This window comes from Uranotaenia lowii, chromosome 2 (assembly GCF_029784155.1).
Source record: "Uranotaenia lowii strain MFRU-FL chromosome 2, ASM2978415v1, whole genome shotgun sequence".
NCBI lineage: Eukaryota > Metazoa > Arthropoda > Insecta > Diptera > Culicidae > Uranotaenia > Uranotaenia lowii.
In genome coordinates, this window is record NC_073692.1 from 231,433,269 (window position 1) to 231,451,147 (window position 17,879).

The window sequence follows — 17,879 nt, forward strand, 5'->3', positions numbered from 1 at the left end:
TTAATAAAAAATAAAATAAAATTATAGTTGTATTCGGCAACACTGAAGTAAATGAAATAAAAGAAATTTCATTGGTAACGTTTGCTATTTTGGCAACACTAGGCAGACAAACAAAACAAAGTCAGTCATTGATCTATTTTTGTGAACGACAGACGTGTTTAAGTGAATCTCTGAATTGAGATTCTTAAAATCACGGCAGCACGTTGAACATAATGAAAAAATTGTTACAAAACAATGTAGGTTACTAGAAGAAGTTACCAGAAATACTATTGTCCACTTCTGAAGCTTCATTGTTTACCATCACAGTTTCTCCTTTCTCGTTTTTTGATAACGGCTTGTCGATTTCATCACTCACCAGATTATAAATCTTAAAATAAGCAGAAATTGAAATCATGTTGCATGCTTTTAACTGCTCAAAAAAATTCGTTCAGTTAGAGAAAATTGATTTTTTAGTTTTCCACAAGTCTGGAATACCACATCATATCCAGTAGTGTATCTACATTAGACTGAGTCGATTTGGGGTCATTTTGGAATTTCTCAAACCCTGGGGTCTAAAAAGCTTTGTCTTGGTCCAAAACTCATCCATGATTTTTTGCAAAATTTTTCAATAACGTTTACATGAGTAAATTTGAACTTTTAGGTTTGTATGGGAAAATTGAATATTTTGTACTGAAAAATCAACATCATTTTTGTTTCGTCTGTGGAACCGAGCCAGCTTATGGTTTTTATGCCAATTTATAAAATTCCTAAAGGAAATTTTCCGCTAAACATCTTTGTCGAGAACCGTAACTTTGTACACTGAGGTTTTTTTACGCGGTTTTTTTTACACGGTTTTTTTTTACGCGGATTTTTGAATTAACGCGGTTTTTTTTACGCGGATTTTCGAATTAACGCGGTTTTTGAGAGAAAATATTCTAAGACTTTTTCAAAGGAAAACACTTAGAATCTTTTTGTAGTTGGGAGAATCTTAGCTCTGAGACTAAGAACGTGATACATGAGATCTGAGACCTGAGACCTGAGACTTGAGACCTGCAATATGAGACTCGAAATCTGAGACACGAGACATGAGACCCGAGACTTGAGACCTGAGACCTGAGACATGAGACATGAGACATGAGACATGAGACCTGAGACATGAGACATAAGACCTAAGACATGAGACCTGAGACATGAGACCTGAGACATGAGACCTGAGACCTGACACATGAGACATGAGACATGAGACATGAGACATGAGACCTGAGACATGAGACCTGAGACCTGAGACATGAGACATGAGACCTGAGACATGAGACATGAAACCTGAGACATGAGACATGAGACCTGAGACATGAGACATGAGACATGAAACCTGAGACATGAGACCTGAGACATAAGACCTGAGACATGGAAAATGAGACCTGAGACATGAGACGATCTGAATTCCACACTGTCAAATAAGCCTCACTATATTCTAGTATTCTATTTATCTAATTGATTTTGTTTTTCATCTTAAAAATAAACTATCATTGTACGCAAATTTTTAAATAATCATGGTTCTTATTCGTTTTTCTAGTAACGTGCTTTTTTGCGCGATTTTTTTAATTAAAATGGATTTTTTACGTGGATTTTCGAATTTCGGGTTTTTTTACGCGGATTTTCGAATTAACGAGGTTTTTTTTACGCGGATTTTCGAGTTAACGCGGTTTTTTTACGCGGATTTTCGAATTAACGCGGTTTTTTTTTACGCGGATTTTCGAATTAACGCGGTTTTTTTTACGCGGTTTTTTTTACGTGGGACAAAATACCGCGTAAAAAAAACCTCAGTGTATTTTATTAGGCAAAAAAGTTATTAGCTGTTTAACAGGGGTATGTCTTTTCGCATTGATTAACAATAAATTCAATCGACATCACTGCTTGAGCCTCGCGAAGTGCTGCATGGAAAGAAGTCACGCAATACCTCGCTAGGCACCCTGCAGGGATGTCTATTGAATTTATTGTTTATCAGTGCGAAAAGACATACCCCTGTTAAACAGCCAATAACTTTTTTGCCTAATAAGATACGAAGTTACGGTTCTCGACAAAGTTGTTCAGCAGAAAGTTTCCTTTAGGAATTTTATAAATTGGCACAAAAACCATCAGCTGGCTCGGTTCTTCAGACGAAACAAAAATGATGTTGATTTTTCAGTACAAAATATTCAATTTTCCCATACAAACCTAAAAATTAAAATTTACTCATGTAAACGTTACTTAAAAATTTTGCAAAAAATCATGGATGAGTTTTAGACCAAGACGAAGCTTTTTAGACCCCAGGGTTTGAGAAATTCAAAAATGACCCCAAATCGACTCAGTCTAATCTACATACTAATTTCATGAAAACTGAACAATCTTCTTCATTATTTTCAGTTTCGTTGCGCTTGAATAAAAAATACGAACTTAAACTTTTGAATATATGCTAGATTTAGTGTGGCTGAATACTATTTTGCAAAACTCTGATTCTTTTCACAACATTGTCATGCTTCCATACAGGGTCACTTTGGATTCAAACTTACCTTATCCTTGTTCAGAAAGAATTCAGGAACTGACCGAGATTGAAAAGTCCGGAGCTGATTCGGATAGATCGAAAGGATCCGTTATTAAATTCACTTTTCATTTTGATTCCATCACCAGGCTTTCAGTTCACTTTGGCACAACGGTATTGGGTAAATAATCCTTGATATTTCTAGGGTAGATGAAACAATATGTTTCAAGTTCCTTCCACTATATAACTCAGATTTTTCAATTTTTTTTGTTCAATTCGGTCTGTAAAAAAGCTGGTTTTCGCTATTGGAGCCTTCGCATCAACAATACTAGCCCGCCAAACTCACAGATCTATACTGCCGTTGGAAGCATAATTGTCACATGTTACAAAAAGGCAAAGCGAGAAAAACGCAATCAAAGTTTCACAAAAACACTTCGCTGTTATCGCACAGTTTCGCAATTTTTGTTGACTCCAATGCCGTAGATCTCTAAAGTATACTCCTATCATATGAGCCTCGATCAAATTTTTCGAGAATGAACTGTTTTTTCAATGAAAATCCTTGTGTGACATTTATGCCGCGAAATTCTATGAAAAGTCGAAAAATGGACGCATATTTGTCACACCACGAACATTTTCCCAGTAGTTGTTTGGTTTGGTATTTCGTGTGTGGCTCTGGTGTTTTATTCGTGAATGGAAGCTTAAATTGAAAAAATCAGGTCTGAATCGGATTATTTCAAAGCGAACATTATCTGGTGACAAACATGAAGTCTTTAACGGGTTCGATCAATAAAACGGGTCGGAGGAGCAATTTGCGGCAGCTCACTTACTTAACAGGAAGCAATATTTCTTCAACTAATTGTAAGCTGCCGTGTTGAAAATGTCGCAACCACGAGAGAAGCGATACCAGAAGAGGACAATCAATCCGTTTGAAGTCAATACGGTCCTGGGACAAGTTCCGGATGAAGTAACTCTGAGCTTGAGCTTGAGCTTGAGCTTGCTATCAACTACGGTCCACCTACGGCCCCACGGCCAATGGCATAATGGTTGCACTCCGTGATTGGTTCGAGATAATCAACATTGCACAATGAACCAAATGAAAGGTGCTGGGTACAAGCATCACAATCTCACTGTACAGTTTTGAGAATCTCACTATTCAATATGAACCAATAACGACGCCGGCCAAGTCCATGTAGTCGATAGAAGGATGGGAAGTGCAGCATATGTGATGATTTGTTTTGCGGAGACCGGCTGTACGCCATCCCTCCACAAATCTCACGCTGAGTGTTTGGGGGTCAAGGTAATGTGGCATGGACTGTCACTTTGGTAAGCGACGTGGCCACTACAGCCTATGCTCCTATGCTCCTAAAATTCCTAAGTTTCCTATTGAAACTCCTAGTTTCTCCTGTTGAGGCCAATTCAGTAAACGATGAGATTTTTATTTTCAATGAGTATCAGCAATGTTTAACAAATTCTGAAATCTAATTATTGCTGTATTTTCTAACAACGTGACAAAGAGTTTCTTGTTCCCTACGCTGCAAATTGAAACCGATTCCAAAAAGCGCTTATTTTTAAGAGCTTTCCAACTATCCGTTTTAAAATTCGTAATTGAAGCAAGCCTTCTATGAGCAACGAATAAAGGTAAGTAAAAACCAAAATTGATTTGATTCATTTATTTTAAAAAATCTTTGAAGCTATAGTTTATAATGTTAATCAATAAATCTTTTGTTGGAACAGTGGCAGTATAATCCATTAAATGAATTCTAATCCATAATAAAAATATTACAACAAATCAGATACAATATATTCAATACTACAAAAAGCTCAATCAACAAAAACAACAGTCTGGTAGTACGTCAAATAAATTCAATTGTAGTCCATCTTTTACAAATCAAGGGAAGAAAGTTATATATATTTTGAAAATTCACCTCACTTAGAACCATCCCTCAATGTTAATTCATTCTTCATTCACCATACTCAAAATAATTCGTTAGTTTCATGATTTCTATATTGGAATCGGTTTGCTATATGCTAATCTCACTGATCTCGGCCTCGTTTACAAGAAATTCATAGAATGGATAGAAAAGGTTTTTGAATTTTTATTTTAAATGACTAATTAACTAACAAAGGACTGCAGAAGCTATCTGCATGAGGTTTGTTTTGCTTCTTTTGTAAACTTGACAAAATTGGATAACCTGTTAAGGATTAAAACTGAAAAAAAACCTTGCAAACAAAAGCACAAATGAAATAAATTAAGAAAATTACAGAAGAGATTGAAGGATTTGAAAAAAAAAACGTAACCACCATCAAGTCACTATCCACCGCCCAGACACCATTTACCACCCTTTTGTGTGCATTTTGAAAAATCTGGTATATTTTCTCCAAAAATAACACCTGTGTTCTGTGTCGGCATCATTGTTCGACCATTTCAAAGTATTTGGTTTTTCGTTTCCGGTCAAATTATTGAATTCGACGTCTGTTAGCGAACTAAGCATTACTGTGCTCCTAGAGCAAAAAGGGTTTTGTTTACTAGATAGTACCTATTCGACCTGAAATCAACTTAAAACGATATTTTTATGTTCGTAGAATAGATTTGCATAGAAAAATTTTCGATTTTTTCAATAGTTGTTGTTTTTTGAAGCGTTTAGTGATGGGCGATAATTGGTGTATAAAAAAAAGTGTTGGTTCCTAATGCCCGGTCACGCACAATTTCTTTGCTTTTAACGCATATATTGTATCAAATATGTAAATTTTAATCCTCATTTAGTTTGATTATGTTAGAAAATGATGTTTTATTGCTGAAAGTTACTGTTACTTGAGGCTGTTTGCCGGGAATCATCATTTTGTCAGTCAACGCACTTTGTTAAATTTGTACAAAATTTACGGGAAAAATTTCACAAAATAACTCTGGCGGAATAATTTGTAAACATTAAAAACAGACATCTCCGGTATTTTGCGAAGTGCGCCAAAATCTATAACTCAAAGCAAAACGAAAAAAAATGGTCTGCTAAAACCACCGACAACCACATATGGCCATCCTGGATAATTGTGGATTACAGTTACACGGCGCCGGAAGAGTAATAATTTGACTAATGCAATGAAGTGGGTATGTTTACATGCACTATTCCAAGCGCCAGCAACGAACCCGAAGCAGTTTGCAGAGTTTTTCTTGCACATGCTGGGATGTCGCGATATCAGTGACCCTCCCCCTCTTCATATCTCCGCGATCCCTTCCCGACTATCAAGGACTCGCATGCCAAGTTTAGTGAAATTCTATTTAGACGTTCCGAAGTTATAACACGTTCATTTCTTGAGTGTGACAAATATGCGTCCAATCGTCTCAGTGTGACAGTTATGCGTCCATTTGTCCCAGTGTGACAAATTGACTTTGAATTTTTCTTGAAATTTCTAGAATAAACTTTATGTTTCGACAAAGAATTTCAATAATACGTATCAAATTATGACGATTGGCATCAAAAAGTGAAAAACGTCGAAATGTCACATGTGACAATTATGCGTCCAACGGCAGTATACTTAAGGAAACTTCCTATGTAGTCCATCTTGCAGGAAAAAATCTCAACTTCAGGATGTGGCACCGGAGAGGACCTAAAAATGACACTGATTCTACTGATTTTTAACGACACTTACGGAAAAAGTTCCACCGAGCATCGCCGGAAGCATTTGCAACTGACTGACGGCCTGTGTTGAGGTCGTGGGAGGGAAATTCGATCCAATTTTTTTTCGTTTAACATTGTGGCCAAGAAAAATGTCGCTTGTTATTTAGGTTTTTGGTTTTGATTAATATTAAGCAAGGTCAAGACCACTGATCCCGTCTCACAGATCACAGATTTTCGAAAATATTTCAAATTTATCAAATTGTTGCTTGTACTTTTACTGCGATGAAAGAATTGTTTTTTTTCTTATTTCTTAATCATAATTTTAAACCATACCAAATGGCCACTCGTCTTCAGATGTTTTGTGCCAAAAAACCATCATGCCAAATTTGTGCTTCATGCCAAATGACCACTTGTTCTCAGATATGTTATACCCAGTGTCCGGCACAAAAACGCTAATCCGCTAATCGCTAATAAGTCCGCTAACTTTCGGTTAGCGAATTAATTTTCTCGCTATATTTTTCTTCAGCTAGCGGATAAGAAAGTTCCGCTAATTTTTAGTTCCGCTAACTGAAGAACGATAACTCTTTGAAGTGTTAATTTGGCAATAGACAAATAAAGCATCATTCAGATTTAAAATTTTGAATCCGATCAGGTATTTAAATTTTCGTTAAAGATTTATTTCAGAAGCTATTCGATCTCGATTTTGACTGGAATCATAGAAATGAGCATCTTTTTGAATTGTCTTCACTTGAATTTATGTCTTAGCATAGCATAGCCTTCTTTGAATATAAAAAAATGAAAAAGTTGTGAAAAATTGAAATTTTCAGAACAAAATAAGTGTATTAACGTCAAAAAAGATGAAAAAAAATTTTCGGACAAAATAAAACATCTACTTAAAGAGAATCTTCACATTAACTGATGGTAAAAAATAAAATAAATGGGTGAATATTTTAAAAAATTTGATTCCAATTTTTTTTCCTTTTACTTTCCACCAAATACGCTTACTAAAACTAAAAGTGGACTGACTCAACTGATTGTACAGAAATATTACAAAATAAGTTCGAAAACTGCCCTTATTGATATCATTTAACAACTTTTCTAGTCAATAAATAAAGATGGCTGCAAAATTTGTGTTTTGCTTATCTTTTTCAAAACTTTCTACTATCGATTAGCGATTAGCGCTTTATTATAGATCGATAACTTTTACGCAACATTTAGCGGCTTCAATTAGCGATCGCTAACTTTGACCGAGATAGCGATCTAATTAGCGCTGCTAACTTTTCAGTTAGCGATGCCGAACACTGGTTATACCAAATGAACATTATGCCATGTGGCCATTTACCAAATAACTTCATGCCACGTGTCATATTCCCATTTTCAAGCTAGCTTCAAGCAACCTAAATAATAAATCTTCTCTATCAATCCATTATCGTAGCATTTTCTCCAAGGAAGAAATCGCTGAGCTGCGCAAGATCACCATGTGGGACATCATCGTGAACAGTACGGATATTGAGGCAGAAGAAATCCAGAAGGATGTTTTCCACTGGAGCGAAGGTGACCCTTGTCCACAGCCGGAACAGCTGAATGCTACCCATCTGGAACCTTGCAACTACCTGGAGGGTTACGATTACTTTTCGGGATCGGAACTGGCCTACATCTATTCGTGTGTATTTTTGGGCTTCGTCCCAATCCTTTGCGCTGGAGCAGGGTATTGCGTGATAAAGTTGCAAAACAGTCGTCGGCGGAAGTTAAAGATCAAACAGGAAGCGCTGAAGAACAGTGGAAATGGAAAAGGCTCAGTAGAAAAGATGGTTGCCCGCGAGTGGCTTCATGCGAATCACAAACGGCTGGTGACGGTCAAGTTCGGACCGGAAGCAGCCATCTATACGGTTGATCGGAAGGGTGAAAAACTTCGGACATTTAGTTTGAAGAATATTGAAGTCGTCAACGTTGAGCAATCCCAGGAAAACTATAAGAAGAAAAAGCCATACATTTTGCTGCGTGTGCCGAACGATCATGATCTGGTACTTGAGTTGGAGTCTAATTCAGCTCGGCGGAAATTCGTCAAAAAGCTAGAAGATTTCTTGTTGTTGCACAAAAAGGACATGACTATTGCGGATGTTCAGCGAGATATCATGCTGGCTAAGGCCGAAACGCGTGAAAGGCGTCAAAAACGTTTGGAACACTTCTTCCGGGAAGCTTATGCTCTGACGTTTGGTCTGAGACCCGGTGAACGACGTCGAAGGTCGGATGCTTCCGTCGATGGTGAGGTTATGACCGTTATGAGAACTAGTCTGTCAAAATCGGAATTCGCTGCGGCACTGGGAATGAAACCCGACGATATGTTTGTACGGAAGATGTTCAACATTGTTGATAAGGATCAGGATGGTCGGATTTCTTTCCAGGTATACCAACAGATTTTAGAAAACATAAACTTCAGAATTGTTACGCTTTGATTTTATTCACAGGAATTCCTTGAAACTGTGGTGCTGTTCTCGCGGGGTAAAACCGACGACAAGCTGCGAATCATATTCGACATGTGTGACAACGATCGGAACGGGGTAATTGACAAAGGCGAGCTGAGTGAGATGATGCGATCTCTAGTGGAAATTGCCCGTACTACAAGTGTCACCGATAGTCAAGTCAAGGAGCTGATCGACGGAATGTTTCAGGTACTCTATAACTTTGTAAAGATAAAAATTTAATTTTTTAATAATGTATACCAAATTATAGGACGTTGGCTTGGAGCACAAGAACCACCTAACCTATCAAGATTTCAAACTGATGATGAAGGAGTACAAGGGAGACTTTGTGGCGATCGGTCTGGACTGCAAGGGAGCGAAACAAAATTTCCTTGATACTTCCACCAATGTGGCTCGGATGACTTCGTTCCACATCGAGCCGGCAGGCGATACCAGGCGCAACTGGTTGCAGGGCAAGATTGATTGCTACACCACGTTCTTGGAGGAAAATCGTCAGAACATTTTCTATCTGTTTCTGTTTTACGTCATAACAATAATGCTGTTTGTCGAGCGTTTTATTCGTAAGTTTTTTGTTCTTAGCTTGAACGAGTGTATCCTTTATCTTATCAAATATTTTTCAGATTACTCCTTCATGGCTGAGCACACGGATTTGAGGCACATTATGGGAGTTGGAATAGCCATTACGCGTGGATCTGCTGCCTCGCTATCGTTCTGCTACTCACTACTTTTGCTCACCATGTCAAGGTAAATCTTATAAAATAATCATAGATACAAAGGCGTCCAAAACTGAAGCAGCGTACACTTCATAAACTTTGAAAGGCTACACTACTTAAGTAGATGTTTCCTGATTTATTTTTCATAAGTACGAGGTAGTCAGTTCATTATTAAACAAATTTTAAAAGTTCTTGGTCCGTCCAACTCAATGGACTGTTCCTCAAATGGGTTCTTCTTCGTTTGCCGGTCATTCAGCCCCCAGCCGTGTGAAGTTAAAAGAATTTCAATGTCAAGCATTTGCCAACCGCATTAAGCGGGCCATAGACTACACAAACGGCATGTACAAATTCGATGATTCCACGACGATTGTTTGATTCTATGCTCGCCCACACACGATAAAACATAATTCCCGCGATAACAAACGGTTGCTGGCAAAAACAGCAAATGCATCAGCAAAAACCCTTCCCACCCCGGCTGGGCTGAGTAAATGGCTTTAATTTAGTACAAGCAGCACCATACACCATGCCACAGAGGGTGGTTTGCACAAAAAATTTCGATCCCGACCGATTTCACTCAAACCGTATGCGCGCTCATTCAAGCAGTGCCATACACCAAGCAAATCGTATTCACGGCGCCAGAATTTCATCGAATTTGTACAAATGTTGTGTAGTCTGTGGCCCGCTTTAGAGGGATGAATCATCCTTCAGGATGAAAATCCCGAGAAAAAAACCAATCGCATTCTAAAGCGGGGCATAGACTACACCATATTTGGGCAAATGCGACGAAATTCGGTGAAATTTTGGCATTACGATTTGGATGGTGTATGGCACTGCTTGAATGACCACGCAAACGGTTTGAATAAAATCGGTCGGGATCGAAATTTTTTGTGCAAGCGACCCTCTGTGGTATGGTGTATGGTGCTGCTTGTACAAAACTAAAGCCATTTACTCAGCCCCAGCCGGGGCTAGAGGTGGTTTTTTGTTGGTGCTGTTGTTGTTTTCGCCAGCAATCATTTGTTATCGCGGGAATTATGTTTTTATCGTGTGTGGGCGAGCATAGAATCAAACAATCGTCGTGGAATCATCGAATTTGCACATGCCATTTGTATAGTCTATGGCCCGCCGACCGAAGAGGAACAAGAAACGCATTAATTTTTAGTACGTAGTACGTCTCGGTGGTCGAGTGGTTAGCGTGGTAAGACGGTAATCACTGGTCCACTGATGGCATGGGTTCGATTCCCATCTCGGTGCTGGGTGTTAAATGTTAATCTTAAGTTGTCCGCGTCATTTATTCAGTCTGTAAAGCCTAAATCGGCTAAGACGGTGTATGTCTTTTTTTTTTAATTTTTATTGTTGCTCCTGCAGGAAGCCCGTTTTCAGTTTGTTATTGCTATTGTTGCTCCCTGCTAGCAGCCGAACTAAAGAGGTTTTTTTTTTGCTTCAAAGTCATTCCTTCCTTCTTGATTCAAAATGTGATGAGCTTCGTAGGATTTTTCCGTATATCTTCGAATTTTAATCATTTCTAAGGATTTACGAATCGATTTCCTACAGATTTTCTACGGATTGTCGAAACAACTATAAGGATTCTGTGGATAAACTATGGATAGACTGATGAGTTCAATGATTGTCTAAGAAAATATTTAATCAGATTATTGATATGGCGACAAGGTAACGGTACACTATTCTGTGATAATTTTCAAGTCTCAATCATGATTTTCGCAATTGAAAAATGTTCGATTCTAGTAAATTGAATAATATTTTTCTAAAAATTCTCAAAATGGCCAAAAACCAACAAAATTGTTGATATTGACAAACAAAAATATTGCAACTTTGAAAAAATTGACGAAATGGACATTATTGACTTAAGGGACAAAACTGATAAAATTTAAACTTAATAAAATTTACAAAATTGACAAAATAGAGAAAATTGGCAAAATAGATTGAACTTATCAAATGGAAAAAAATGACAAAACGGTCAAAATTGACAAAAAAAATACAAAATTAACAAAAATTACAATATTTGCAAAAATAAAAAAAATCGACCAAATTGTCTAAATTAATAACTGTGACAAAATTGGAAAAGATGGAAAAATTGATAAATTGACAAAATTGAAAATAAAAACGAAAATCAACATATTGCCGTCTAAAAGACAGTATAAAAAGAATCACAACCTATTTGACAAAAATGACCAAATTCACCAAATTGACGGAATTAAAATATTTCACAAAACTGACTAAATCAACATCAATTCCAAAACTAAAATTTAGGAAGTATTGAAAAAACTGATATGAATATCAATAAATATGAAAATGACAAAAATGATAAATATAACAAATGTGATAAAATTGACAAAAGTAACAGAAATGACGTAAAACACGAATGACTAAAATTACAAAATTATCAAAAATTAAAAAAAATGGACAAATTTAGCTAAATTGACAACTTTGACCTAATTCTACAAAATTGACTAAATTATATTTTTTGACATATTAACAAAGTTGACCGAATTAACAAAATGGATAAATTTGACAAAGAAGATAAAACTGACAAATTTTACCAAATTGACAGATATGATAAAATTGACATAAATGATTTATTCACAAAATTGACAAGAGTTACTCAATTGATAAAATTAACATCAATGAGGAAACTGACAATATTGACAAAATTGTCAAAATTAACAAAATTTGCAAATTTGACCCAATTGACATTGTTGACTTAAAGGACAAAATTGATTAAATTGACCAAATTAACCAAATTTGCGATATTGACAAAATTGGCTAAATGGACATATTTGACCAAATTGACCCAACGGACAAAATTTAGGAAAAAACAGAAATGACAAAATTGACATTATTGACAAAATTGACAAAATTGAAAATATTTGCAAAATTGACAAATGAACACAAAATTTACAAAATGTTAGAGAGGGACAAAACTGACAAAATTTTAAATATCAATTTTTGCAGTTTTGACTTTTTCTGTTTATTTTGCGAATGGTATCAATCATGTTAGTTTCGTCCATTTTGCCATTTTGGTAAATTTATGCAGTTCATTTTATCAATATGGCCAATTAATTATTTAAAACATTAAATTATTTAACCCCAACTAAGAACACTGAGTTCTCTTCTAAACTTTTTTTGTTTCGATTATTGTCGTTTTACCATCTGAATGGCTTTCGCGACTTTGTATCAACGTTGCAGTTGGCGGACAGTTACTGAAAAACTTATCCGGTACAACTGTGTTCGATGTTTACTTTTGGGCTCGAACTCACGAACATCGGCTCAGAAAGCAACTGACTTGCCAACTGAGCTATATCACAAGCCCATTCTTTCCTAAACGATTTTTGTGAAAGCTTTAAAAACAGCTGTAAATTGCGAGTAAATCATACAAGAAAGCAGCTCCTGATAATAAAACGATATTTGCTTATTATTCTGATCAGTTTTATAAAAAAAATCGTTCTAAATTTTCTCACTAAACCTTTTAACTGATGGATTAATATACTCCATCAGAGGGAATAATTCAAGAATAATTGGTGATATATCTATCCTCCAGTGTCTGGCATAAAAAAAATCGTTATAGAGTCCGCTATTTTTGGTAAGCAATTTAGTTTGCTTATCCATTAGTAAGCCAAAAATTTAGTGAGATAATTGTAGTGATTTTTCGAATCTCAGTTCAGAGATTCACTTAGACACGACACGTCTTTCACTCACAAGAATAGATCAATGACTCACTTTGTTTTGTTGGTTTGCCTAGTTTGGCCAAAATAACAAACGTTGCCATAGAAATATATTTCATTTTATTTATCTTCAGTGTTGCCGAATACAACTATTATTTAATTTAATTTTTTATTAAATTTGATTTATTTTCTGCATATTCTTCATCTCATCCCTATTTCCTTCTCACCCCTATTCTCAATTTAAACTTTTTACGCGTCGACTTTTGTTTTTTTCCTCTAGAACAATTTTTTTTTTACCAAATATCCTTAATTTTAATTCCATATTCCACATCTTTATTCTTCATACCACAAATTTTATTTTATATCTGCTTATCCTTCATCTCATCTTTACATTCCTTCTCAACTGTGTTCTCAAAGGAATCTTTAATTATCAGACTTTTGTTCTTCTGAAATACAAAATTTTATATCCCGAATATCCTTCATCTGAATTATGCATTCCATTCTCTGCAAAAGCTTTTCAAATCTTTTTTTATATTTTCTGCTTATTCTTTATCCCATCCCAAAATATTCTTCACAAAAGCCTTCCCAATTTGCGCTTTTCCTGTCGCTCTGCTTTTATTTACCAGAGCCGGAACAATCCGCAAAAAACATTCTTAGCAACGCTTTCTCAAACTGAGCTTTTCTTGTCACTCGAATAATTCGATAGTATTCTTATAAACAGCCTACCCAATCGAAGGCTTATTCAAAACAAATAATCAGCAGCAGTAGCCTTAAAACTCCAAATCAAAATAAAAAAAACAGAAGCAACAGCCTTAAAAATCCTCGCTTTTTCCATCAGAAGGCCAAATCAAAACAAACGATCAGCAACAGCAGCCTTAAAAATCTGTTCTTCCTAACCCTATTCCGTTTTTTTTTTTCACCGGAAGGCTAAATCGAAGCAGACAATCAGCAACAGAGCCTAAAAATTTGCACTTTCTAAGCCGATTCTGTCTTTTTCCACCGGATTGCCAAACTATAACAAACAATCAGCCGCAACAGTCCCGAAAATCTGCGCATCAAAATCCCGAAACAATCAGCAGCAGCCTTAAAAATCTGCGCTTCTAAGCCAATTCCGTTTTTTTTTTCACCGGAAAGCCAAACCAAAACAAACAATCAGCAGCAGCAGCTTTAAAAATTTGCGCTTCTATAGCTAATTCCGTCTTTTTCCACCGGTTGGCCAAATCAAAATAAACAATCATCAGAGGCTGCCTGAAAATCTACACTTCTATAGCCAATTCCGTCTTATTCCACCGGAAAGCCAAATCAAAACAATCAGCAGCAGCGGCAGCCATAAAAATCAGCGCTTCTTAAGCCAATCCTGTCTTATTCCACCAGAAGACCAAATCAAAACAAACAATCAGCAACAGCAGCCTAAAAATTCTGTACTTCCTTACCCAATTCCTTTTTTTTTCATCGAAAGGCCAAATTGAAGCAGACAATCAACAACAGCAGCCTAAAAATTAGCACTTCCTAAGCCGATTCCGTCTTTTTCCACCGGATGGCCAAATCATAGCAAACAATCAGCAGTAGCCTCAAAAAACTGTGCTTCCAAGCCAATTCCGTTTTTTTTTTCACCGGAAAGTCACAACCAGTAGCAGTCACAAACAAACAACCAGTAGCAGCAGCCTTAAAAATCTGCGCTTCTATAGCCAATTCCTTGTCATTCCACCGGAGGGCCAAATCAAAATAATCAGCAGCAGCAGCCATAAAAATCTGTGCTTCTATAGCCAATTCCGTCTTATTACACCGGAAGGCCAAATCTAAATTATCAACAGCAGCAGCTATAAAAATCTGCGCTATTTGTGCTAATTCTACCAACCACGCCATTGTCGTGATTTTACGAATCTCAATTCAGAGATTCACTTAGACACGTCTGTTTAAGAAAAGTTAAGCGATTACCAAAAAGATTTTTAATACTCTAGAAGCTGCAGTAGCACAATTAAATCCTGTCCCTGAACTGATGAGAAAGTAATTATATAGTAATACAAATTTACCACACTGACATCAAAAACATCTTGCCTGTGCAGTGTACTCTAATTCCATCCGTGACCGTCTGGATTTTCAGATTAACATACATGACCATAACCACCAATCAATCTGCCGCATATAAAAGATTTCAACATTTTCTTTATTTTAGAAATCTCATCACCAAGCTGAAGGAATTCCCCATCCAGCAGTACATCCCGCTGGACTCACACATACAGTTCCACAAAATTGCAGCATGCACGGCCCTTTTCTTCTCGCTGCTACATACAGTTGGTCACATTGTGAACTTTTACCACGTTTCAACGCAATCGATCGAAAACCTGAAGTGCCTCACCAAGGAAGTTCACTTCACGTCGGATTATCGACCGGATATTACGTACTGGCTGTTCCAAACCGTTACAGGTAATTTTTTGATATTGTGAATATTTCTCGAAATTATTCAAGTTAATTTTTTTTTTAATTTTAAGGTGTTACCGGTGTTATGTTGTTCTGTATAATGTGCATAATATTTGCGTTCGCCCACCCAACGATTCGTAAGAAGGCTTATAAGTTCTTTTGGAATGCTCACTCGCTGTATGTGCTACTCTACGCCCTGTGTCTGATCCATGGCTTGGCCCGACTCACCGGTGCTCCCCGATTCTGGCTTTTCTTCATTGGACCCGGAATAGTTTACACGCTGGACAAAATTGTATCACTGCGAACCAAGTATCTAGCGCTGGACGTCATTGAGACGGATCTGTTGCCATCGGACGTGATCAAGATCAAGTTCTACCGGCCACCGAATCTAAAATATCTGTCCGGTCAATGGGTTCGGTTGTCCTGTACCGAGATCAAACCGGAGGAAATGCATAGCTTCACCCTTACATCGGCACCGCATGAAAACTTCCTCAGTTGTCACATCAAAGCACAGGGACCGTGGACTTGGAAGTTGAGAAACTATTTCGACCCGTGCAACTACAACCCCGATGATCAGCCAAAGATCCGGATCGAAGGACCATTTGGCGGTGGAAATCAGGACTGGTATAAGTTCGAGGTGGCCGTTATGGTTGGCGGAGGTATTGGAGTTACTCCTTATGCATCGATCTTGAATGATTTGGTTTTCGGAACTAGCACGAATCGTTATTCTGGAGTGGCATGTAAGAAGGTATACTTCCTTTGGATTTGCCCATCGCACAAGCATTTCGAATGGTTCATAGATGTCCTCAGGGATGTTGAGAAGAAGGACGTTACCAATGTGCTGGAGATCCACATCTTCATCACACAGTTCTTTCATAAATTCGACCTTCGAACTACTATGTTGGTAAGTAAAAAGCTCTGGCCAGCTAAAAGAAACAGCTGTAGAACTTATTTGTGTCCCTTTATGTTACAGTACATTTGCGAGAACCACTTCCAGCGGTTATCCAAAACATCGATGTTCACTGGCTTGAAAGCCGTGAACCATTTCGGGCGACCAGACATGTCCAGTTTTCTCAAGTTCGTGCAGAAGAAGCATTCCTATGTAAGTTTCTGTCACAATCTAAAATCTATATCAATACTAACGTATCAAACTTAAAATATCAGGTTTCCAAGATAGGAGTGTTCTCGTGCGGACCGCGACCTCTAACCAAAAGCGTTATGTCGGCATGTGACGAAGTCAACAAGGGTCGAAAGTTGCCATACTTCATTCATCACTTTGAGAACTTTGGTTGAGATGCTGCCACCACCCAGTGCCAGTGGCTATAGAAGAAAGAGTACCAGAACAGTTTTGCTCACTTAGGAATCTGTTTTATTTTTTGTTTTTTTTTTTCTGTTCGTCTAATAATTTTATACTTGTTTAGCATCGAGTGAAAGCAAAACCAACAATCCCTAGGATAGTTGTTTGCCCATTTGTTAAAGATCAGTCCCCAAACCGATGAATCTAAGAGCTTAGTGCTCAATCGGTTTCATGAACATGTTTGTGCAAAAAGTATTAGCTCAAGTGCCTAAAAGGTTCTAATCAATCATAGAGCATTTGCATACATTATAGGTTTCGATTGCTTTTGATCGAACCCCTCTTGGATCTTGTAGGTAGTGCGTAAAAATATTCCAATTTGTTCATCAATGCCCCAGTGCATGAAACGATTATTTGTTAGGAAAGAAACGTGAGTGATATTACCATTTAATTCGTCAGAATTCGATTATGTCATCATTTTTTGTTAGTGTAAAACAAAAGTATCGTGAGCTGATCAGCTGCATTGATTTTTTAGCGTGTAAGACTCTTGAGTGGAAAAAGTCAGCCCGCCGAAGGCGAGGACACAAAACTGCCCGATTTCATAGAAAAAAACACAGACACAAGAAACAACGAATCTGCCCCTCTTCCAGAACCCGATTATTCCGGTATCGGAGCTTGCGAATTTCATTGCCAGAACACACTGCTGCTTTACTCTACTGTTATTTTAACCAGCTAAATCCACACTTACTATATGCATTGCCCCATTGCCTTGTCTACACGCGAGCAACGAAGATATGCCTGATGTCGTAACCTAACTATTAATATGTTCTCTAGTTGTGTAAGTAAGCGCAATTCTTTTTTTGTATTTTTGTATGATCTGTAAATAGATGTCATATGTTCAGCCTGTATTTATTGTCATCGCAGAAATAAATAGATTATTTGAAAACCTTACAGTTTTTGTTGATGTTTTTTTTTTTTGGTTCATTCCCACTCTGTGAAAACTAAACTAGGGGAGATATGGGCATAACGAGCATCCGGGGCATCGTAAGCACTCCTCTTTTCTACGACTGAACGAATTTTCTCAAAAAAAAAAAATTCATGAGGAATAGTTTTGTAGCAAAAAAGAAATCACCTTATCATCTTTACAGAATTATTAAAAAAAATCCAACAAGTT

General features: G+C 37.1%; 1 protein-coding gene across 2 annotated transcripts in view; it reads left to right on the forward strand.

Annotated features, from left to right (window-relative positions):
- The window catches only part of LOC129744988 (dual oxidase), a 209,971-nt gene extending 192,315 nt beyond the window's left edge, over nt 1-17,656 (forward strand). For both annotated transcript variants that reach the window (XM_055737811.1, XM_055737812.1), the window contains exons 8-15: nt 7,550-8,519; nt 8,583-8,786; nt 8,848-9,157; nt 9,218-9,341; nt 15,167-15,417; nt 15,483-16,315; nt 16,385-16,513; nt 16,576-17,656. In XM_055737811.1, the coding sequence (XP_055593786.1) occupies nt 7,550-8,519; nt 8,583-8,786; nt 8,848-9,157; nt 9,218-9,341; nt 15,167-15,417; nt 15,483-16,315; nt 16,385-16,513; nt 16,576-16,704 (2,950 nt within the window). In that variant the 3' untranslated portion in view covers nt 16,705-17,656. The remainder of the gene's footprint in view (nt 1-7,549; nt 8,520-8,582; nt 8,787-8,847; nt 9,158-9,217; nt 9,342-15,166; nt 15,418-15,482; nt 16,316-16,384; nt 16,514-16,575) is intronic.
- Nucleotides 17,657-17,879: the final 223 nt, after the last annotated feature.